Source organism: Nothobranchius furzeri, chromosome 13, assembly GCF_043380555.1.
Source record: "Nothobranchius furzeri strain GRZ-AD chromosome 13, NfurGRZ-RIMD1, whole genome shotgun sequence".
Taxonomy (NCBI): Eukaryota; Metazoa; Chordata; class Actinopteri; order Cyprinodontiformes; family Nothobranchiidae; genus Nothobranchius; species Nothobranchius furzeri.
Genome location: NC_091753.1, coordinates 34,194,216 through 34,219,215, shown reverse-complemented (window position 1 = coordinate 34,219,215; position 25,000 = coordinate 34,194,216). Strand labels below are relative to the sequence as shown.

Sequence of the window (25,000 nt, the reverse complement as noted above, 5' to 3'; positions counted from 1 at the left end):
CTCTCTCTCTGTCTCTCTCTCTCTCTCCCTTTCATGTATCTTAACTCCAGATTGTGTTTTCTTTTAGAAAACCTCCTCTTCTCATAACAGCAAACGCTGAGTCAGCAGATGATCGGCCAAGGTGCACAACACAACATTCAGTCAGTGTAACTGACAAAGCAGAGGTCTAATGACCAGCTCCCACTTTGCTACCTCGCTCAGCTGAACACTGTCACCTCCCCCCTTCCTTCCCTACTTGTAAAACTTCTTATCTGAGTTTCTGCAGAGCGGACCTGCAGCCTGTGGACATCTCTGGAACACAAAGCTTCAACAAGATGAGGAAAGAGAGTCGGTTAAGTCACTGGATCTGTTGGATTGTGGCTGTTACAGCATTGTTTTTTTTGGGATTCATCATTGGTAAGGCACCACATGGGGAATTATTCTTAAATTATGATGATAAGAATGGGAAACTAGTTGATCGTGGCAAGTCACAGAACAGGAAACGCTTTTAAAATATAAATCCAAGGGGAGATGTGTGTTTCTATTTGCTCAGGATGACTCGTTCAGCCTGTTTAACCTCAACGTGAGTTAGAGTTTGTCACTACTTTAACACATGTCACATCTTTGTGCTCACAGCAGCTTAACACACACACTCATTAACCACAGCTACCCTTAATAAGATGTTAACTTCATGCTCAGATGTTAAAACTCAGTCTGGATTGTGTATGATCCTACTTTTGTTGTAAAAACCTATCTTGAAGATACTCCGTTTGACTCACAGTGACGTTAGTCATGCAAAAAAGAGCTGATAACAATGGAAACAAAGTTTATTTCTTGTTCTATGTGTGTGTTGTAGGTTGGTTTGCAAAGCCCTCGCACACAAAGACCGAAACCCATGAAGATTTCAGCAAGAATCTGAAGGAGTTTTTGGATGAAATGCAGACAAACCAGATCAGGGAGCATCTCAGGTAAAAAGGAGCTGTCCATCAGACCTCTAAGAGTATTTCTGGTATGCAGAACACTGACCACTTAAAGATGGCTGAATAGTTGTGAAGATAAAAATCTTAATTATCAAACGGATGGTTTGAGCTGCAATACATTCTTAAATCCAATGTCAAAAAACAGCTAACTGAAAGATCACAAGTGTCACAGTAAATTGTTGTCCAAACAGGAAGTTTACCCGTCTCCCCCATCTGGCTGGCACAGAGCAGAACCTCAAATATGCAGAGCAGATCAAGAAAGAGTGGCTGGAGTTTGGATTGGACTCAGTGTCTCTGGTGCCTTACGATGTCCTGCTGTCCTATCCCAACAAGTCACAGCCCAACTACATCTCTATATGTGATGACCTGGGCAATGAGGTACACTTGTCTGCAGGGATCACAAGTAGGGATGCAAAAATGTGTACATAAATGAACAAGCAAGTTACGTTCAGTCTAAAAGTGTCTTTAAAGCTTATAAAGAAACCATCTGCTAACATTGACTGACTTGTTTAAGGGTGCAACTTGCAAACTTTTAGATTTCAGTTTCACAACAGTATGGTGTCGTCACTCACTTGATCAATGATGTTAAACCAGTCCTGACTACCTGTTTGTAGAGCTGACAGTTACAGGCTGCTTATGGAGATGACAGAAACACCCACAACTCACTCAGGTCCAGAGTCCTTTTACAGCCTCATTATTGGGTGTAAGTGTGTCTTATGACAGCAGATAGTAAAACAGGACAGAAGCAGCAAAAAACTTAGTTACGTTAGTTTGGATTACCTGAAAAGCAGCCAGCAGGACAGGATCAGCTGGTATCTATTTATGTTTAACATGTTATAGGATAACATTAAATTGGTCTCTGACACATTGGGTCTGTTTCACTGCTTATGTTTATGTGACACACATCAGATACTATTTTGTATAAGAATTTAGTTTTTTGTTTCTTCTTCTTAAAAGGAAAAGCCTTTTAGCCATCCTCACAGAAAAGACGCACGCAAATGAAATTAGATGTAGCACACGAATGCGGAATAAAAGACTAAAAATAAATCTAAGACGAGCCACCAAGGAACTCATGCAACTCTGATGATCCAGCAGCTGAAGGGAATAACTTTTCTATTAATAGTCTGCATGAGGAATGACTAATTGGAGACAAGTGGCACAAACAACTTGCAGGGTGGGAAAAACTCAAAAGACGGAGAGTCAAAACCAAACGACAGACGAGGAATGCAAAACATTCTAAACACTAAACTAGGGCTGCTGCAACTAATTCTAATGAAATAATTTGTTCATAATATTCTGGAATAACCCATTTATCAACTAAACAAACCAAAATTGATATTTTTTCCATAATTGGGCTTTAAAACAGAGATAGTAGACTTTTAGAAATGTTTTCGTGTGTTAGCATTGACCCACATTATTTAGAAGGCTGTGATCTGCTTGACTAGCCACACCCTGGTTTAAGTACCACCAGACCAATATAAGAGGTTTTCCAGTTAGTTTGCGCATCCTCTACAGTATTTTAATCATGCTGAGAGTGCTGAGATGATGGAGTGTTGAAGCATTCAGGAGTCTGAGCCTTTTAATGCTGCCGGGATGTCCAGGTGACGTCCAAAGTGTCCATTTGGAGATTCCAAACAGAGACCTTCACAGATTCCTGCACAATCAAACACAGTAACATGTCCACAACAGTCATGTACGTATCATCGTTATGAAATTAGGACTGGTAAGGCTTGATTCTGCAGCCTTGATGTGTTTTCCAATCCATACCTTCATCTCTCTAACGAAGCAGCACAAAGAAAGTCTAGACTAGGAAAAAATGGTTGACTTTTAAGTGTTCACTAATGCTGGTTACAGTTCCAGTAAATCTGATTTGTGAGGTTAAAAACGTCACCTTTCCTGTTTTATCCTTCAGGTTTTTAACACTTCATTGGCTGAGCCAATTCCCCAGGGTTATGAAGACGTGTCCAACATTGTGCCTCCGTACAGCGCCTTCTCTGCTAAAGGGCAGCCACAGGTACACCCAGCTGAACGTAAACAATCATCATTAAACCAAATGTTGGAGTCATCTAAGGCATTCCTCTTCATGTGTTTGTGTTCAGGGGGATCTGGTGTATGTGAACTACGGTCGAACAGAGGACTTTTTCCAGCTGGAGAGGGAGATGGGCATCAATGTGACGGGAAAGATTGTCATTGTCAGATATGGGAAAATATTCAGAGGCAACAAGGTAAGAGAGGATCTAATCTGAGCTCATTTTTTAAAGATGAAGATGACCCAAGGCTTTATTAACCCCCCCCACACACACACACACACACACACACACCACCACCACCACCCCACCCAACCCCCACCCCCAGGTGAAGAACGCCATGTTAGCAGGAGCTAAAGGGATCATTATGTTCTCAGACCCAGCAGATTACTGGGCGGCAGATGTCGAGGTGAGAACTTATGAAGCTTTAAAACAATAAAATAAACAGAGAGAATCCACAAAACCACCAACTAAATGTGTTTATGTGCAGCCGTACCCTGATGGCTGGAACCTGCCTGGTGGAGGAGCTCAGAGAGGAAATGTTCTCAACCTGAACGGAGCAGGAGACCCCCTCACACCTGGCTACCCTGCTAAAGGTGTGTCGGCTTGTTTTCTCTGACCGTATAAGCATATTTACGATATATGATACAGATGCATATTATCTCTTTCAGAATACACGTACAGATTCAGCCTGGATGAAGGCGTGGGACTTCCCAAAATCCCTGTGCATCCGATCGGTTTTCACGATGCTATTCACCTGCTGAAGTACGACCCCTTCACTTCCTGATGTGGTCTAGTTTTGTGCAGCAGCATCCTAAATCTTTTTTGCATTTAAGTATAATTGTTTTGATCTTTAAATGGAAGGGGCAAACGTTTTATTTGCTGTGTGTGTGACTGTAAACAGGAACATGGGAGGGAGGATTCCACCTAATAACTGGAAAGGAGCTCTGAATGTCTCCTACAGGATCGGCCCGGGATTTACAGATGACTTCAAGAGCCAGTAAGATCTCATCTGAAGTTAAAGCGGCCTTTTGCGTCCTCCTTCTAGATTTAAAGCTCTTTCCTCTCCTGGTACCGTTCCCTCTTAGCTCCTGTCCTTCCTTTGGGTTCTGTGCCCCTTTTCTGCCTTCTTTGTTCCGTCAAATCCAAAAGTGTGTCTCTGAAATGGCAAAGGGCCAGCTGAAGCACAATGAGGGCTCTTGTGTCTCCTGTTCGTGACACACATTGATGTTCACACATAAACCCTGGAACTCAACAAGCACAACAAGGATCTCTTTTACTATTTACAGACATGGATTTGTGTGGATGTTCTCTTACCTGCATGGATTTTTGTTCCTTCTTTTTGATTTCTTAGAGCCTGATAAGCTTTGTCCAGTTTTTCTATTAATTCCATCATGTCTATGACCTAATTGTTGCTGTCTGCTGCAGGAAAGTGCGTATGAACATCCACACTAATAACCAGGTCACAAGGATCTACAACGTCATTGGGAAGATCAGAGGAGCGCTGGAGCCAGGTTCTTATTATGCACTCCCAACTAACACCTGTACTGTTTATTAGTGTGTTATTAGAATAAATTTGATGCTTGTGAATGCTGCAAACATCGACTAACCATCACTAGCCAACAGATATTTTGTATTAAGGTAAAACTTGATAAGTTTATTGCTTCTGCTCCTACTGGTTGAAAGCAGAATTACAACTGATGTAAAGAACCCTGCCACAGCCTCCAACGAAAATACGACACTCTTGTTGCTCTAGTTTTTTATTGATATTTGGCAAATTGAAATAACTAACACATAGCTTTCACATTTGCTACCAGCACAGTAAAGCCATTAAGTTGGCTGATAACTCCCACTAGAGCCCACCCAAACGAACAGAGAAGTTCAGTGCAGTTTCTGGCCAGTAGAGAGCTGCAGATTGCTGTCCCAAGAGAAGCTTCTCAACTTTGTGGTTCAAGAACCACTGAAACCAGTTTTAACGCAGTAGCTTCTTTAGGTATTTTAATACTCTAATGCTGCTGTTGTGGGCTTTTTGCAGACAGATATGTGATTCTGGGCGGGCACCGGGATGCCTGGGTCTTTGGAGGGATTGATCCCATGTCTGGAGCAGCAGTGCTCCATGAAACTGCACGGAGCGCTGGCAGTCTGCTTAAAAAAGGTAAGAGCTTCGTAATGAATGAAAAGGAGGAAGCTATTTCAGAATTCATGTAATCTGCTTGTGTGTGTGTGTGTGTGTGTGTGTGTGTGTGTGTGTGTGTGTGTGTGTGTGTGTGTGTGTGTGTGTGTGTGTGTGTGTGTGTGTGTGTGTGTGTGTGTGTGTGTGTGTGTGTGTGTGTGTGTGTGTGTGTGTGTGTGTGTGTGTGTGTGTGTGTGTGTGTGTGTGTAGGCTGGAGGCCAAGGAGGACTATAATATTTGCTTCCTGGGATGCAGAGGAGTTTGGTCTGCTGGGATCCACAGAATGGGCTGAGGTATCACACATACACAAGCATACAGATATCTTCTTACAGGAACACACCCACAATGATTACAGTCCATGCTTCTCATCAGGACAATGCCAGGCTGCTGCAGGAGAGAGCTGTGGCTTATATCAATGCAGACTCAGCCATAGAGGGTGGGTGAAAATGTCCTTTCAACAAATATTAATGGAAAAATAAGGAGATGTTATTAATTCTGTCTGCTTTGGGTTTGATTTAATGCATGTGTGAGAGTGTAAATACATGTATAAATGTGTGATTTTGTTTTAATTACAGGTATGTACACACTGCGGGTTGACTGCACTCCATCTCTGCACACATTAGCGTATGACATCACCAAGCAAGTAAGCTTATTAGCCCACACAACTCATCTGAAGCTAATAATACATATAAATTTAAAACTTTCCTCTCTGTTTAACATCATGTGCTCCTAGATTTGTTTCTAGTTTGTCTCCATTTTTCTTGTTTCGTGTTTTTGTGCAGATAGCCAGTCCAGAGGAAGGAGAGGAAGGGCTTTCTCTGTATGAGAGTTGGCATAAAAGAGACAACTGGACCGAAGATCGAGATGCACCCAGGTAGTAATCCCCATGGTTATGATAAATATTTATATAAATGGCTTGTTGCTGGATAAGTTTTAGGTACTTACAGGTAAAGCAATCCAGCGATACAGTAACTTTATGTTGGACTGAAGAATAAAACATCTTCACATTTTCTCCATCTATCCACACATCCATCCATCCATCCGTTTATTTTGTTCAGCTTATCCGGGGTCAAGTTGCGGGGGCAGCAACAATGGCACCCCCAAGGAGTGGTCATGGCCACGCCTAGAAAATCTGTGAAATGTTTGTGTTTGTAAAATTTAAGTTAAATGTTTTGGATATGTACTGTTTATATATACAGGTGCTGGCCAGTAAATTAGAATATCATCAAAAGGTTGAAAATATTTCAGTAATTCCATTCAAAACGTGAAACTTGTACATTATATTCATGCAATGCACACAGACCAATGTATTTCCAATGTTCATTACATTTAAATTTGATATTCATAAGTGACAACTAATGAAAACTCCAAATTTGGTATCTCAAAAAATTAGAATATTCTGAAAAGGCTGAATATAGAAGACACCTGCTGCCACTCTAATCAGCTGATTTACTCAAAACACCTGCAAAGGCCTTTAAAAGGTCCCTCAGTCTTGTTTTGAAGGCACCACAATCATGGGGAAGACTTCTGACTTAACAGCTGTCCAAAAGACAATCATTGACACCTTGCACAAGGAGGGCAAGACACAAAAGGTGATTGCTAAAGAAGCTGGCTGTTCGCAGAGCTCTGTGTCCAAGCACATTAACAGACAGGCGAAGGGACGGAAAAAATGTGGTAGAAAAAAGTGTACAAGCTCTAGGGATAACCGCACCCTGCAGAGAATTGTGACGACAAACCCATTCAAAAATGTGGGGGAGATCCACAAAGAGTGGACTGCAGCTGGAGTCAGCGCTTCAAGAACCACCACGAGGAGACTCATGAAAGACATGGGATTCAGGTGTCGCATTCCGTGTGTCAAGCCACTCTTGAACAAGAAACAGCGCAAGAAGCGTCTCGCCTGGGCCAAGGACAAAAAGGACTGGACTGATGCTGAGTGGTCCAAAGTTATGTTTTCTGATGAAAGCAAGTTCTGCATTTCCTTTGGAAATCAAGGACCCAGAGTCTGGAGGAAGAGCGGAGAAGCACAGAATCCACGTTGCATGAGGTCCAGTGTAAAGTTTCCACCGTCAGTGATGGTGTGGGGTGCCATGTCATCTGCCGGTGTTGGCCCACTCTGTTTCCTGAGGTCCAGGGTCAATGCAGCCGTCTACCAGGAAGTTTTAGAGCACTTCATGCTTCCTGCTGCTGACCAACTTTATGGGGATGCAGACTTCACCTTTCAACAGGACTTGGCACCTGCACACAGTGCCAAAACCACCAGCACCTGGTTCAAGGACCATGGTATCCCTGTCCTTGATTGGCCAGCAAACTCGCCTGACCTTAACCCCATAGAAAATCTATGGGGTATTGTGAAGCGGAGGATGCAATACGCTAGACCCAACAATGCAGAGGAGCTGAAGACGACTATCAGAGCAACCTGGGCTCTCATAACACCTGAGCAGTGCCACAGACTGATCGAGTCCATGCCACGCCGCATTACTGCAGTTATTGAGGCAAAAGGAGCCCCGACTAAGTATTGAGTGCTATACATGCACATTCTTTTCATGTTCATTCTTTTCAGTTGGCCAACATTAGAGAAACAAACATTTTTTCATTGGCCTTTAGAATATTCTAATTTTCTGAGATACCAGATTTGATGTTTTCATTGGTTGTCACCTATAAATATCAAAATTAAACGTAATAAACATCAGAAATACATTGGTCTGTGTGCATTACATGAATATAATGTACAAGTTTCACGTTTTGAATGGAATTACTGAAATATTCTCAACCTTTTGATGATATTCTAATTTACTGGCCAGCACCTGTATATATATATATATATATATATATATATATATATATATATATATATATATATATATATATATATATATACATATATATATATATATATATATATATATATATATATATATATATATATATATATATATATAAACAAATAAAGGAACAATGCAATACATCACCACAGGCTAAACTCTCCCAGAGTTACCACAAGGACCAATTTGGTGTGCCACCCAAAAATTTTCTTTGGCCCCATCTGGCCACCCCTATCAACATTTTCTGGAGGTGCCTCTGGGCAGCAGCCTAAGCAGAGAGGCTGAGACTTCCCCCTCCACTTGGGCCAGCTGGTCCGGCGGAATTTCAAGGTGTTCCCTGGCCAGCTGAGAGACATAGTTACTCCAGCGTGTCCTGGGTCTTCTGTTAGGTCTCCTTCCAGTCGGACGTGTTTGGTAAACCTCACTAGGGAGGCATCCAGGAGGTATCCTAACTAGATGACCGAACCACCTCAGCTGGCTCCTCTCAATGTGGAGAAGCAGCGACTCTACTCCAAGTCCCTCCCAGATGACCGAGCTTCTATCCCTACCTCTAAGGGAGAGCCCAGACAACCAGCAAACCAAAATAATTTGGGCCGCTTGTATCCATGATCTCAAAGCTCATGACTGTAGGTGAGGGAACATAGATCAACTGGTAAATCAAGAGTTTTGCCTTCTGGCTCCGCTCTCTCTTCACCACGACAGACCGGTACAACCATGGACGTAATTTTGGGGGGGACGGGAGGACATCCCCCCCCCCTTTTTTTTCCAAAGTCAAGTTTTGACCCCTGCACTTTTTACAATCCAAAAACAATATTACGCTATATTAAATTGACACTGGTTGAGCTCTAGGACCAAGCGGAAAACAACTGTTTGTGTTGAAGCCTGTTTCCCATTAGAGCATACTGTAATGATACAGTGCCCCCCAAGACTTTATACGTGAACGGGAGAAGGCATTCTATTTATTTTTTTTTTTTTTTACATTTTCTCAAACCAGTAAACACAACATATACTGATATCCCACAAGTTTCACTGCCATAGATATTTGTTGTTTTGGTTCTTTGTCAGAAGTCACTTTAGAAGTCACCGAGTCTGTGCATCCTCCACTTTGGTTTGATACAGGATCAGTAAACTTGGGTCCGGCAGTGATTTTGAGGCCTATTTCATCAGATTGGGAATTGCTGCAGGCAGAGCCAGATACACCAAGAACAGGGTGAGAAATGTTTCTTTTAAGGTGATAGATATCTTCTTCTTTCACTGATCTGTAGGTCTTGTGTTACTTGTATTTACAACTTTAAAGTGTCATCTGTTTGTGTTACACTGAGTGAACTCATGGGCCTAAGATTATAAATGAGCGTGAGTTTACTGTGATAGGCTCAGTAGAATATCTTCTGTGTGTGTGTGTGTGTGTGTGTGTGTTCCTGTACCTTCAGAAAACAGAGCGGTACAGTAGCTACCCAGTCTACCACAGTGTGTATGAAACCTTCGAGATAGTGGAGAGGTTTTACGACCCCTCCTTCAGGAGGCTGCGGGCGGTGGCTCAAGTCAGAGGAGGACTCATCTTCATGCTGGCGGACTCCAAGCTGCTTCCTCTTGATGTTAACGAGTACGCAGACTCGCTGGGGAAATACGCACAGAGCATCGCGGAGGTGGCACAGAAGCACCCGGAACAAATGGAGCTATACAAAGTATCATTTGGTGAGCTGAGAGTCACTATGGGTGATGAAAGCATGTATCACAGTGTGAATTTGTGCTGCAGGAGTGTATTGCATTGGTTCACATAAGATGCTTTGTAATCTTCTTTGTCTAGATTCCCTGTTTTCTGCAGTGCAGAACTTCTCTGCTGCAGCCAGAGATTTCTACGCGCGTCTGCAAACTCTCCACACAGAAGAGTAAGAAAGTGTTGGCCTGTTTCTTCCAATGAGTTCTGAGTTTAATCATTTTAATAATGTTCTCTAAGACAAGTGCAAGTGTGACAACACTTACTGACTGTGTTTCTATGTGTGTGTTCTAGTCCTCTACAGCTGCGGGTTGTGAATGATCAGCTCATGTACCTGGAGAGAGCTTTTATTGACCCTCTTGGTTTACCAGGCAGACCATTTTACAGGTGAGTCAGCTCTTAACACAACACTTCACTACTCCGACCATAGTTGTGGTCCAAATGAATAGTCCATAAAAATGGATGCCAGCATCCTTTGAGTTTATTGTGTCCTATTTTTACACTCACACATCGTTTTAACAACAAAAATTTAAATGAGCTGAATTATCAGAACATGCCCAAAACAGATACTATTATGAACTATTCAACATATTTAAAGCTGGTGTTTTAAATATATTTTAGAGTAGTTGGAGCAAAAATAATTACCACTTTAGAAATGTTAATAGTTTTACAAGTTGCTGCTTAGGGCAAAGCAAGGCAGCTTTATTTATACGGCACATTTCATACACAGAAGCAATTTAACTGCTTTACAGGTGCAAGAACAGCAAGAACACAAAACAAATAAAATCAATGTGACAACATAAAACAACGGATTTCAATATCTAAGTTAAATTACATTTGATGTAAATGGCAAATGGCCTGTATTTGATATAGCACCTTCTAGAGTCCTGAATCCCCCAAGGCACTTTACAACACAATCACCCGTTCACACACACATTCACACCCTGATGGTGATGAGATACTTTATAGCCACAGCTGCCCTGGGGCACACTGACAGAGGCAAGTCTGCTGTACACAGGCACCACCGGTCCCTCTGACCACCTCCAGCAGGCAAGGGGGGTTGAGTGTCTTACCCAAGGACACAATAACAGTGACAGACTGAGCGGGGCTCTAACTTGCGACCTTCTGATTAAGGGGCAAGCACTTAACTCCTTTGCCACTGTCACATGTAAGGATAAGATAAAAAGGCAAAGTTTAAGGGTGAGCAGTTACAGTGCAGAAGGTGCAGCATAGGAAACATTGATTATAATGAATAAATTAGTTTTCAATTTTGATTTAAAAGTTTCTAGAGTTGGGGCAGTTTTGAGGTTATAAGGAAGCTGATTCCATCTGTGTGCAACATAGTAGCTAAACGCAGCTTCACCCTGTTTGGTTCTGACCCGGGGTTCTGCCAGCTGAGCATCTGAGAGCCCTGCTGAGCGTGTATACTGGAAGGAGATCCAAAATGTATTTTGGCCCTATGCCATAGAGTTGTTTATAAACTAGTAGGAGCACTTTGAAGTTTACTGGTAACCAGTGTAGAGACTCAAGAACAGGGGTGATGAAGATAAGAGCCGGTAAGTTTATAAATGCTACAAATCACTAATTTTTTTTTAAAATAATCTCAACTTTAAAAAGGCCGACAGTGAAATATCACTTTTCCACAAAAATATTCATATTTTAATGACAAGTTTATGACGTTTATCTGCACTAAGTGAATTTATTTATGAGTTCTTCATGGGTATTTTTCTTGTATTTTATTATACAGGATTTCACTCAGAAACACCTTAGAAGACTAATTTTATCATGGTATTTTGATCATGTGATAATTAGATATCTCTAGTACCTTTGCTAGCATTGCCTTTCCATCTCCATCATACATCAGTGTTCTGATTGCTCCATACGTTCCTAACCGAGCACTTTGCTCTCAGACTGCAGGTTTACTGGTGGTTCCCAGAATATCTAAAATTAGGATGGGAGGCAGATCTTTTAGTTATCAGGCTCCTCTCCTGTGGAACCAGCTCCCAGCCTTAGTCCATGAGGCAGACACCTTGTCTACTTTTAAGAATAGGCTTAAAACATTTTTATTTGATAGGGCCTATGGTTAAAATCTGATGTTAGCCTAGATCTGGACAAGTGGGGGAATAGAGGGAGGTGGAGTGTACAGTCGGTAAAGACGACTCTCCCTTGCCCTGTCTCCAACATGCCTCCATCAAAATAGGATAGATTATCCAGAGTTATCTCTGTAGTTATGCTGCTATAGGCTTAGACTACTGGAGGACACACTGACCACTTTTCACACTCTACTACTTTCTTCTACAATCTGCTCTTTAACTTTATTATTTTCTGCAATTTCAGCTGTTAACTTTATTTTCTCTCTAAGTGTTTTTCTCCCCAGAAGAAGCTACAACGATGTTCTGCTGAGTTGTGGTGACCTCATGGAGGGGGGCATCGTCTAGCACACTGCTGCTAACCACTAAAACATTCTCCCTCTCCTGATAATAACTTTTTGCTTTCCTTGACGTTGGATGTTCTACTACTAGTTTACCCATTTAATTATAGATCCACTAGGATAAATACAATAAAGTTTATCTCTCACCAAATTGAATATTTACTAAGACATCACAATATAACTATAGACACATTACTGTGTGTGTGTGTGTGTGTGTGTGTGTGTGTGTGTGTGTGTGTGTGTGTGTGTGTGTGTGTGTGTGTGTGTGTGTGTGTGTCTGTGTGTGTGTGTGTGTGTGTGTGTGTGTGTGTGTCTGTGTGTGTGTGTGTGTGTGTGTGTGTGTGTGTGTGTGTGTGTGTGTGTGTGTGTGTGTGTGTGTGTGTGTGTCTGTGTCTGTGTCTGTGTGTCTGTGTCTGTGTCTGTGTCTGTGTGTGTGTGCCTGCTCTGTCTTCTCGGTCCCCAGTGAGTCGTGTTGGATGGCTGCTTATACTGAGCCAGGATTCTTTGGAGGTTTCTTCCTGTTAAAAGGGAGTTTTCCTCTCCACTGCCGCTTTATATTTGCTTAGTATGAGAATTGCTGTAAAGTCTTGATGCAGTTTGCTGGGTTCCTTATATAGGAAACATTATTTCTGATTGGCTTAATGAACTGACCTGAATTGGAAAGTTTATTACGTGAAGTGCCTTGAGACGACTCTTGTCGTGATTTGGCGCTATATAAATTAACTTGAATTGAATTGAATTGAATCTCTCCTCTTTTGCAGGCATGTGATTTTTGCTCCCAGCAGTCATAACAAATATGCAGGGGAGTCTTTTCCTGGGATCTACGATGCATTGTTTGACATTGAGAACTCGGCTGACCCAGAGAAAGCCTGGCAGGAAGTCAAGAGACAAATCAGCATAGCAGCTTTCATGGTGCACGCTGCAGCCATGACCCTGACTCCACCTGCATGAGGCTGAAGCAGTGAGATCTGATGATACTGGAGTCTAATGAGACTTCATTACTTGAACTTCAACACAAATATGCTGAGAAATCAGAATCTTTGGATTATCTTCTCCAGACTTCAGAAAAGAAAAATATGTTGTGGCTAAAGTAAAGAATTTAGTTATTTGTTTTTTTTTAATAAATCTTCTGGAAATGAGGAATTTCAATTAAAAAAATGAAATGACCTCATTCACATTGCCTGGACTCATACTAGATGTGTGACATAATGGCCAGAAAAAGACAAAAATGTGAGGAGTGGCACTGATTTTAATTCAGGGTTACAAAGATATTTTAACAAAAATATTTTTTCCATGCTCTGTACTCAGTAATGAAAATAAAACCACATGGAATGTTTAAAACGCTTTTATTTAATTTTAGTAAGGAAGCCTTTTGTTTATAAACGCTAAGATTTCTAAGAAATGGCACATGGGAAATGTCATCATAAAGCCAAACTATTTTTACTATTCTCTTTACATTAATTGTTTACTGTTGGAATGTAAATGGACCGGTAAATTGAGAGCTTCGCATTTCATAACTTTTTTTTTTACTTAAGTTAGAGTTTATAAAAGTAGCAGTTTTATTTGGATAAACAGATCAAATCCAAATGTTCCAGATTGCAAAATAAAGTTTTTAATTAAACAGGAGCATCAGCCTAAATAAAATAGAAAACTAAAATAAGCTTTTATTATGGATTTTAACTGTCTGTTGTGTCTGGAAGCTCACTGACAAAACAGCATCCAGCAAATTTCAATGAAAACGCTCTTATTTGTATTTGCTTTTCTAATAAATACCAAAAAGTTTTAACTTCTATTAGAATATTGTTACAAATTCACATTAAAACATTTCTGGTCTCAAATCAGCCAGATGGGGTTTAGAGATTAGTAATTTCATTGTGAACCTGTCACATCCAGTCCCAGACTGCTGCCCTCTGGTTGGGGATCTGCAGGTGTTACCGGCCAGTTTTATGTCTTTGATGCATGATTACATAATAAATAAAGAATTGTGAATAATTTGTAAATAAATAATATAACTAAATGACTATCATAAAAATATAGCTAAATTACACATTTGTTATTTTAATATCAGCTAATAAATACTGTTTTTAAAATGAGTTTATTATCATTTATATTTCAGGGTTTAGATGGTAAATAAATGGACAATGTGAACATTTATCTTTCATGTGTTCGATGCCAAACTGGTAATGGTACACACTGGAACTGAACATGATGATTACAGCAGAAAACCAGCAGGTTTAAAACGGTATAGGGTAAAGGTCAGGGTAGCTGCACAGAGGAATCAGGATGCAGATGAGGATGAGACAGGCAAGGATCAGACTCAGGTACCCATGGGGAGCTAAAATTCAACGGGGGTATGTGCAGGGTCAATAACTGTGAGGGAATCAGGAAACCACAGGAACTCAGTCTATCTGCTGATTCTATTATGGAGTGGAGCTGCTTACAGGCAAACACAAGCATCATTAATCTGCTGATTACAGGAGCTCAGCTGTGTCTGCTCAGTGAAGATGAAACTGAGAATCAGATGGAACAGCAGACTTGGCTAATTCATGACAACCATTTTCATTATTAATGTGACAGTGTGAATTTTCCCTGGCGTAGGGGGCAGTAGATACCTGCATCATTGCAAGCAAGAAGTATTTTTGTGATGGTGTAAGACCTTACCAATTGATACCCGTTATGGTAAAAAAAAGCCCTGGGGAGTGTAAACTTCAGCTAAATAACAAGCTCATCAGACTACCTTTCATCAGTGGCAGCGAGTGAAGAGGTAAATGTGTAAAACAATAACATTTATAGATGGTGAAAGTTTTGTAACTGTTTGTTACAAATCAGTGAATGCTTTTTTGTCCTCATGGGCTCCCGTAGAAGGAAACTTGGTACCTAATATGGTGTCTGCAGCGATGCGGACTTGGTTGAAGGGTATTACCAGCAATCCATCGCTGCAAGAGAAAAGGCTCACGTTCTTTTTTGAAAATATGTTTTGTCTAATGAAAGTAGTTCATTTAGGACGATTAATTGATGCTCTGAATGTTTTAGACAAAGCAGCAATGAATGTAAATTTATTTCAAATAATTGTTTGTTTCTTTGAAAGTTGTTAATAAAGGTATTGTTTTAAAGTATCACAGCAACCAGCACCCCGGCATGCGTTGCGGTCGATGGCGCAATGCTCCCCGTCGCAATTCAACAATTATTTGCAGTCTTGTGTACTACACACTCGAAGCCTTACAGCGCACTTTCTCCAAGTGCACTTTGCTGAAGACCACATGGCGCAGTGCGAGTATTGAGATTGGCTTCCGTGTCGGGGGGGCTTAAGATTTTTGACATCTGTCTGGTTGCTCCCGGTGGCTGCCTGGTGGGATCTGAGTCCCTGGGCTGCGTTCACGATCTACACTGACCTAAAGGATTATTAGGAACACCTATCCAACTTCTCCTTAATGCAATTATCTAATGAACCAATCACATGGCAGTTGATTCAATGCATTTAGGGGTGTGGTTTTGGTCAAGACAATCTCCTGAACTCCAAACTGATGTCAAAATGGAAAAGAAAGGTGATTTTAGCAATTTTGAGCGTGGCATAGTTGTTGGTGCCAGATGGGCCGGTCTGAGTATTTCAGTTACTGGGATTTACACCCACAACCATTTCTAGGGTTTACAAAGTATGGTGTGAAAAGGGAAAAACATCCAGTATGCGGTAGTCCTGTGGGTGAAAATGCCTTGTTGATGCTAGAGGTCAGAGGAGAATGGGCCGACTGATTCAAGCTGATAGAAGAGCAACTTTGACTGAAATAACCACTCGTTACAACAGAGGAATGCAGCAAAGCATTTGTGAAGCCACAACACACACAGCCTTGAGGCGGATGGGCTACAACAGCAGAAGACCCCACCGGGTACCACTCATCTCCACTAGAAATAGGAAAAAGAGGCTACAATTTGCACGAGCTCACCAAAATTGGACAGTTGAAGAGTGGAAAAATGGTGGTGTTATTGGGGGGGGGGGGGGGGGGGGGGGGGTCTTAGCACACTTTAGGTTTATTCGTGCCAAATGGTCATCGTTTAATTGCCACGGGCTACCTGAGCATTGTTTCTGGCCATGTCCATCCCTGCATGACCACCATGTACCCATCCTCTGATGGCTACTTCCAGTAGGATAATGCACCATGTCATAAAGCTCCAATCATTTCAATTTGGTTTCTTGAACATGACAATGAGTTCACTGTACTACAACGGCCCTTGAACATGACAATGAGTTCACTGTACTACAACGGCCCCACAGTCACCAGATCTCAACCCGATAGAGCAGTAGTGTAATATTCAGTTGCAAGTCCAGTTTTCTGGCCATCATAAAAATATGATAAAGTTGCATAGTATCCCTTTAAAGAAAAACTAAAATGTAAACCAATCATTTAGGACCCAACACTGACCCCTAGGGGACACCATAAGAAATGTACTAACAAACTCATCTTCACAATTTGTTTCTGCTCATCTAATAACTCCTCACACATTCTGACTGGGTACCACTTATATTTCATGAGTAAGATGTCATGATTCACGAGGTAAAATGTCTGTATTAGGTCGATGAATATTCCAATGCAAATAGTTTTTGGTCCAGTGAAGCAGTGATATCCTCTATAGAATGTATCTGTGCTAGTAATGTTGATCAATTCAGTCTAAATCCATATTGAGCTTCAGTAATTATTTTATATTTATCTACAAATGTATCCAATCTGTTTTTACAGGTGTGTTCTTGAATTTTTGAAAATATCTAGAGCATCTATTCCTGAAAGTGGTTATAAAAAAATTTAATTTGCATGCCTACAAGGAAGCCTTGTTCCACTTCTGGTTGTTGCAGTTAGGCACCGAGTTTTTTTGCATAGTAAAATAAATTGACACAGCATCATCTTTATATTCTGGGATAAAAGAAGAGAAAAAAAAACATCTGTCCATGTGACAATAACGATGCTAAACTAAATTAAAATTCTGAAAAAGTTTATTTTTGACAATTGTATATTTAAAATGTTTCAAAGACTGGTGGCTTGAGGTGCAGCTATTGGTGAGGGAGAAGAGTAGGAGGAGAAGAGCAGAGGGGAAAGAGTAGGGGGAGAGGATGCAGCCCTGCATGGGCGTCACACCCGTGGGGGATTCAACACCCACACTTTTCCAGCTGTTTTGCTCACCTCCACACCAGTCTGGTTTCTTTGCGTCGCACTCACTCTGTTTGCCTCATCTCCTTCTTCCACTCCCTCTTTTGACAGCCGATGTCGGGTTTCAAGGAGAGCAGTAGAGGGAGGGACGGAAGAGCTTGACTGAATTCATAATTTTACATCTTGACATTAGCTGTACAAAGTCTGAGTTTGATAAAGTGAAGAACAATTTGCAGAGGTTTATAACAGGCGCAGCGCCAGGTTTTCATTTTTGGGTGGGCCACGGTAATTTTGGGCGGACCTTAATAAGCAGTGACTTAAGTGAAGCAGGCAGGTCGCGCTAGAAAATTTCGTTTAAAAAGACATCATAAATGTGTTCCCCCATCGTTTTTATTTCTACAATATGAAGTAAAAACTCACAATTTAATTTTCAGTCATTTGTCATTAATATGTAGTCTACACCCGTGCATTAAGTGGACCATCTTCCAGCAAAGTGTCCAGCCCACCTCTCCAAATGCATAAAATGTGCATCACAGCCGCTAGTTAGGCGCACTGCGCGCTCCGTCAGCTACGTCATACAAGAGCAGAGCAAATAGAGAAAGAATAGAGGATAATTCTGTCTGGATGTGGATGGAGATTACATTTTACAGCAGCCTGATCATCATTTAAATACGTAAACCATCACCTGTCTTCTAGTCCACGCTATCGGCATAATTTTAATTGGTGTGTGTGTGTGTGTGTGTGTGTGTGTGTGTGTGTGTGTGTGTGTGTGTGTGTGTGTGTGTGTGTGTGTGTGTGTGTGTGTGTGTGTGTGTGTGTGTGTGTGTGTGTTTTCCACTTCAAACACTGGTCTAACCAACCAGACCAGCGTGTCCAGTAACATATTAATGTTACAATTAAACAGTTTCACTTCATGTAGGCTGTAGGAACATGTCACCTGCCGTGGCCCGGCCGCTTCTGCTCCACATAAACTTTGTGCGTGCTTTGTCAAATGTCTCTACAGGTGCTTTCTGAGCTGAAGAGGCTATTCTGCCTCAGACTGGATGCGTCATGCGTCTCCATATTAGAGACGGGAACAAGCGCTATTCAGCCAAAGTTTCATAATCAGCGAACATTTTTCCAAGTGACACATCCCTCAGAGAGACCGGGTTTCCAGACCGCTTCAGTGGGAGGAAATCTTACCGCAAGCGCCGTGGTTCTGCACTGCGCTCCGAACCCCATGGAAATATCTGTAATCTGCCATGTAACTGTTTTGCCTTCTTGTGAAGATTTTTGCAAAGAGAAACAATTAAACTTGATTAACCCCAGAGCCATGCGCACTGCACTGTACTGACTGTAAAATGAGGGTGAAAAGATTTAATCGGATCCTTTTCTTTTCACCATGGTTTAATGTAATGTTTCATTGAGTACAAACTTTAGTTACACCAATCTAACGAGACAGAGCCTGGATTTGTATTCTGAACAGTTTAAACATGTTTAAAACTGAGACATGCGTGACGCGCCTAAAATTCGCACCTGCTCCGCTATTACGGAAATTAAACTAACAAGATGAATAAAATAAAATTATTTTAGGCACAGACAACATCCCCCACACTTTTGAAAAGCTTGCAACATGCCTGCAGCCCTGGGGGATTCCGACGCTGGTGGTCCGGGTGTCTGATACATTTCTTCCCAGCCTCGTGTGCTGTCTCCATATCTGTCCGGAAGTCTGTGATCCGCTGGTGGCAGATGGGACTGGGATCCTGCATGGGATCGGGATTGTTAGACTTCTTCTTTACATTTTAAAATAAGAGCATATCTCCTAAACATCTGCTTATTTTAGTATAAATATATAAATAATGTTAAATAATGTCATGTCCGTGTCAGTGGATGAACTTTAATATCATCCAGCATCATTTCCTGGATGTACGTCTGTAACTGGTTTCAAACACAAAGGAAGCTTTTGCTGCTAATCGAGTGCCTGATAACATTTTATCTGTTCCTCTTTAAAAACTAATTTGTATAACTATTCTAATTTAATTTGACTAGATATCTGGTATTACAGTGTTATAGGAAAAATGTGTATACAGGAAAATAATGTTTCCTATGATGTATTGTTTTCTTTCACTACAGAAAAAAATGTAAGTTATGAATTAAAGTAATAAGACCAACTAATATTTCATATGATTATTTCCCCCCTGATGCTGCGAGTCACATTTTATGTCAACATATGTCATGAAAGTATGAAATCAGCCAAAGGTTGAAAATTCTTTGGATTTCACTCTTACATTCACTTCCTAGAGAATCACTTGGAGCAATAACCGACCAACCGTTGACATCTGGGGTGTGTGTGTGTGTGTGTGGGGGGGTGCAGCCATCAAGGGCGTGTTAAATATTTACAAAGAAGGAAGAAATGAACAGCTCTATAAAGCCCACTATCCTGGTTCCTGTTCTCACTTCGTTCACATCACCTACACCTTACTGGGTAAGTTCATGATGGAGGCAAAAAAGGACATACATATTTCCGTGTTATTTTTGCGAATAACTCTTAGGAAAAAAAACTTGAGTACATTTATTTAAATTATTGTCAAGTAACTGAAAAGAAAACAGTTTCTGAAGAGTTAGCACATCTTAATTCTTTAACAGCATGAATATATTATCAGTTACATTTTACAGCTCACACATAAACAAAGAAAAAGAGCTTTTTTCTATTTTTTGCAAAGTCTTGATCCTCAACACAGCACTCCCACTACTACATCAAGGCTTAGAAAGGTTTTGCTGTTTATTTCCCACAAATGTTTGGCCACAATATAACATATTAATAACTTTTTGCACACTTGTCTTTGACAAGTTACACCAGTCAGATCTTATTTAATAAATATTTATAATCATGATTTTTTTTATTAGCATACCAGTATCTCACCCATGGGACAATACCCCAATGCGTTCATTAAACATGGAAATTTAAGAGGTTAAATGTATTTTTTTCTTTTCCTTTTATCTTCTAAAGGTCATGGCTCATTTGATTCATCTGTTGCTGCTATTCGGTATGTTACAGTTACAGAATGTGATCCTTAAAGAAGAACTTTTTCATTCATTCCACTCTTTGTACATGTCTAATTTAGAATGATAACTTTTAGTTTTGTTTTTTTGTTTTTATGTATTTTTAGTGTGTTTTATTGTATAATTTTTTTGCAATTTACTTGTGAACAGGACATTTAAAAGTGTATAGAAAATATAGCAAAAGCATACAAACATCTCACTGGATGTTTCTCTTTTTAGCATCCCTCCTGGCAGTACTCCAGACTCCCGCAGCCTCTGGAGGATTTAATGTCACCCTTGGAAAATGCCCTGGATCATGGGAAATGAAAAATGTTCAAAATAATACTTTGTCTCTTGAGTGTGAACAAAGGCATTGTTCTAAATTCAATCTGAAAATTGAGGGTCTATCAAGGTATTGTTTTCATCCTAGCTATTTCAATACCTACACGTGCCTTACTATTACAATCAGCACTTTTGGCACGCCCCCAATGAAATCATATGATGGTACATATTTTTACTTTTATCTGAATGTCGGTAACTTAAATAGATATTACTGTCAAACATTGGGCAAACTGGAGCTTACCAAAGACTGAAGCACTTTATTTCATAATGCATACTTGCCGTGATAAAATAATTTCGTCCTCTTTAGAAACAATGTGCACATACTGCTGCATCACATGTACTTCACAGAATACTTGTGACAAGTCAAAATGTAAAAAGAGGTAAATATGTGTTTGTGACCTACTGTTTATGTCTTACTTTGTTAAAGTGTTATGAATTATACAACAGAAAGCTAAATGTTATTTACTTTTGTCATTAAGCGCAAATTTTTGTCCCTTTCAGATCAGACATCCCCATGAAACCAGATGGTATTTCAACAGTTAATGTAAATTTCAAAGACTCTTCCAATGTAGATGTTACTGACAGTACTGAAACTCCAACTGGTAAGTACTCTAATTTTTTCAAATTATTTTAACAGACTATAGAGTCTAAATTATAAGAAATGTTAAATGTGATTTTAAAAAGTCTAACAATCCTATAACATCCCATCATATTAAGATTCCTCAAACTGAGAGTAAATCAGTACTTGAATCGAGTGAATTGGACAAAGTGGCATTAAAAAGAGAAGCTGACTCATCACATGGGCTCAAAGAAACATTTTGGGATGATCAACACACCAGATCTGGTGCCAAAATGTATTTTTTGATTTATAAATAATTAATGCAAAGAAAGTCTGTCTTTACCTGAATTGATTCATTTCTTCTTCCAGATTTTCAAAAGTTGCAGACAAAAGGCAAAAGTCAAATAATATGTACAGATTCAAAATAGTCACGAGTTCATGTCATAGAACATCTTTTCATGCCACTTTTTATTCCCCCTGTGCACTGTCTGGCTGTAAAGCTGTCAGAACTGGTGTCTGAGTGGGAGAACCAAGATGGCGGCAGACGAGTAAAACGCGTTGGCTCAAGCTGTCACAGGCCTAACCTCAATACTCGCACTGCGCCCTGCGGTCTTCACCAAAGTGCACTTGGAGAAAGTGTGCTGTAAGGCTTTGAGTGTGTAGTACACAAGTGAGCAAATAATTGCAGAATTGAGACAGGGAGCATTGCGTAATCGATCGCAACGCATGCCGGGATGCTGGTCGCTGTGATGCTTTTTCCAAAAACCTTTATTAACAACTTTTAAACAAACAAACAATTATTTGAAATAAATTTACATTAATTGCTGCTTTGTCTAAAACATTCAGAGCATCAACAAATCATCCTAAAATGAACTACTTTCATTAGACAAAACATATTTTCATCAAAGGAATTTGAGCCTTTTCTCCTGCAGCAATGACTTGTGGGTAATACCCTTGCCCGAGGTCCCCATCGCTGCGGACTTGGGTGAAGTGCAGATTAAGGGTGCAATGGGGGCGTAGTCAACCTCCGCTCTTGAGAATCGAGACACCCTACGAACTTGCACCCCTGGCCGGGAACGCACAATTGAAGGGCACGAGGGTGCAAGTGCGAGTATTGGGATTGGGCCACAGTCTGTCTCGTCTCCCCAGTTTCTGTTCAGTCCTGTGTCCATGTTAATTGCTCTCACCTGCCTCTTGTTACCCCAATCACTCAAGTTCCCAGCTCATCATGTATTTAAACCCTCTCAGTTCTGTGTGTCTTGTCGGTTCATTGTTTCAATGTCAGCGTGTTCTTTATTAAAAACCCTTCAAAAGTCATCTGCCTGCTTCAGTCACTCATCTGCATTTGGATCCTCACCTCAGCCTTCAACTCAGCAGCACCCCTGACAGAAGCACCCAACTGGTTTTATCCTTCAAGGGGATTTTAGCCCGAATTTTGTACTAGACTAGACGCCTAATGCCCCACTTTGGATCCGACATATGAAGTGGCTCCTAAACATTTCAGTAGAATGGTGACAAATACTAAAAAGAGCACAAATGCTTGCGCTGCAACCCCGGAAGTAAAACAGATCTCTGAAGCAGGTTGCAGCCACCAGAGTTTGAACTCCTTCAGGTCCGCAGATGCCAAATTCTTGCTCTTCAATTTACGTTTCCATTTTTATTCACAATTTTTAATAAAAAAATTTCCAATCATTTTTTATTTGATTTTTTATTGCGGTGTTCTTGTGAAACGCCTCGTGATTTATATCTTTTGAGGTGCTTAAGTGAAAAATCGTTTCTTCTTCTACTTACTTTACTTATGTTAATTACTGCTGCTTCAGTTAGAAAACAGAAATTCTCAGAGAAACCTTCCTGAGGGATTAAAAAAGGCCATCTGAATCTGACAAGTTTGAGTTTTGTTTTTTCAAGGTTCCTTTCTGATGTTCTATGATGAACCCAAAAGTTGGATTGATGCCTTTCAGTACTGCAACCAAATGGATAACCCTCTGGTGGAAATGACCAACCAGACCGTGCGAGATGAGATGAATCGTGTTCTGGCAAATAGAACAGGCTTGGAGAACGGAGTTTGGATCGGCTTGGAAAGGTCCATGTTTGGCACTGATGTGAACTGGATGTGGGCATCAGGATCCAGAGCTGAGAACCCGGGATGGAATTTCAGCTTTCCAGTAGACCGCTGGAACAACCACTGTGGAAAGGCAATCTGGCTTAATGAGTCCAGAGAAATCAAGCTGCTGGATGAAAACTGTCATGAAAAACTACCGTACATCTGTCAAGGTGAGCTGAGTTGAGGTTTTCAGTCCAATCTCGAATGAAATTAATTCAGGTCACATTTTCGTTTAGTTGAATTTTCAGGTTTTTTTAGCCTTCAAATAAAAATTTCCAAAGTAGGAACTAAGATTCAATATTCAAAATAAAACAATCAAATAGAAAATGAAATTTGTGTGATTTTCTTTCTCCACAGATCTGTAAACAGTGAAGCTCGGGAAACTAAACTGATCATTTAATCATTCCTTTGGTGGTTCATTACACTGATGAAGCAGAACAACTTATGGAAACCAAATTATTGCTGTGGAGTTCATCTCACATTCGTAAGCAGACACACACACACAGACTCCAATATATTTGTGTGTGACATCTGAGACACACCAAGGTTCTCCCAATTTAAAATGATCCTGACTTCTATGCGAGGAGCAGGAAGGCACCGTCAGTGGCATGCAGCTCCTCTCTGCCAAAACATTCCAGTTACACATCAATGGTCTGGAAACAGTTAACATAGCCACTTCCTATATGAAAGGGCCTAATGGTGTAGCAGGGTCTGTGTGGAGCCAGAGATTACATGACTATTAATGGAATTTTACTGGGACACTGGGCCTCTCTGCTAGGCTGCTGTCCCCACACCCTGGATAAATGGAGGAACATGGATGGATGGATGGATGGATGGATGGATGGATGGAGGAATTTCTGTTCTTCTAAACTATGTTTTTTCCTTGTACGTTCTAACATATAATTGCTGTAATAAAATGACATTTGTGTGACCATTATCATTCATTAGTACTTTTGAAAGTTTACTTTTTTTAACTTGTTTTGGTTTATATGTTAAATGTTTCACTCTAATGTCAGGAAACTGCTGAGATTTTGTATCACTAATAAAAATATTGAAAAACAATTACAAATTAAAAAAACAGGTAACCTAAAGCATGCACCTGGTGACTACCGTTTTTAAATTTGAAATCTTGTGTAACCAGTCTGGGAGTGAAACATGACTCTGATCTGTCAATGAGTTTACAAATTAAGGCTACAGACAGGTCTTGTTTTTTTTTTCAACTACGTTTGAAGTCAATAGTCAAACGGCCACAGCTGGAGTCTGTTGTTCACGCCTTTGTCACCTCACGTTTGGACTATGCCAACTCAGTACTTATTAATGCAGTGGCTAGATTCCTGATAAGCACCTCTAGACGCTGTCACATTTCACCTGTCCTTGCACGCTTGCACTGGCTGCTTGTTAAATATCGTATCCTGTTTAAGGTTTTAATCTTTGTTTAAAATATCCTGAATAGTCAAGCCCCTGCTTATCTGTCAGAACTGCTTAAGCCTTATGTTCCACCCAGAAACCTGAGATCGGCAGATCACTTGCTTTTGTGCATCCCAAAAATGAAGTATAAATATCGTGGGGAGCGGGCCTTTGCGTTCGCTGCCCCTAAACTTTGGAATGCTCTCCCCCTTAGTGTTCGACAGGCCCCATCACTGGGTCGATTCAAGTCTGTACTGAAGGCCTACTTCCATCATTTAGCTTTTGATCAATGACCAAGCT

At 40.6% G+C, this 25,000-nt stretch overlaps 2 protein-coding genes across 2 annotated transcripts; both read left to right on the top strand.

Moving 5' to 3' along the window:
* The first annotated feature begins 137 nt into the window (after window positions 1–137).
* Window positions 138–13,470, top strand: naalad2 (N-acetylated alpha-linked acidic dipeptidase 2). Its single transcript, XM_015951710.2, has 20 exons — window positions 138–396; window positions 836–947; window positions 1,151–1,337; window positions 2,872–2,973; window positions 3,059–3,184; window positions 3,315–3,395; window positions 3,477–3,582; window positions 3,658–3,751; window positions 3,891–3,986; window positions 4,415–4,500; window positions 5,022–5,141; window positions 5,370–5,452; window positions 5,532–5,595; window positions 5,735–5,802; window positions 5,942–6,033; window positions 9,101–9,191; window positions 9,412–9,676; window positions 9,789–9,870; window positions 9,993–10,085; window positions 12,891–13,470. The coding sequence occupies exons 1-20, from the start codon at window positions 315–317 to the stop codon at window positions 13,078–13,080; spliced, it is 2,220 nt and encodes a 739-aa protein (XP_015807196.1). The 5' UTR covers window positions 138–314; the 3' UTR covers window positions 13,081–13,470.
* Window positions 13,471–19,664: 6,194 nt separating this feature from the next.
* Window positions 19,665–23,712, top strand: LOC107380457 (lithostathine-1-beta). The gene is made up of 6 exons (XM_070543503.1): window positions 19,665–19,731; window positions 20,257–20,293; window positions 20,529–21,010; window positions 21,132–21,232; window positions 23,098–23,463; window positions 23,651–23,712. The coding sequence occupies exons 3-6, from the start codon at window positions 20,898–20,900 to the stop codon at window positions 23,656–23,658; spliced, it is 588 nt and encodes a 195-aa protein (XP_070399604.1). The 5' UTR covers window positions 19,665–19,731; window positions 20,257–20,293; window positions 20,529–20,897; the 3' UTR covers window positions 23,659–23,712.
* Window positions 23,713–25,000: the final 1,288 nt, after the last annotated feature.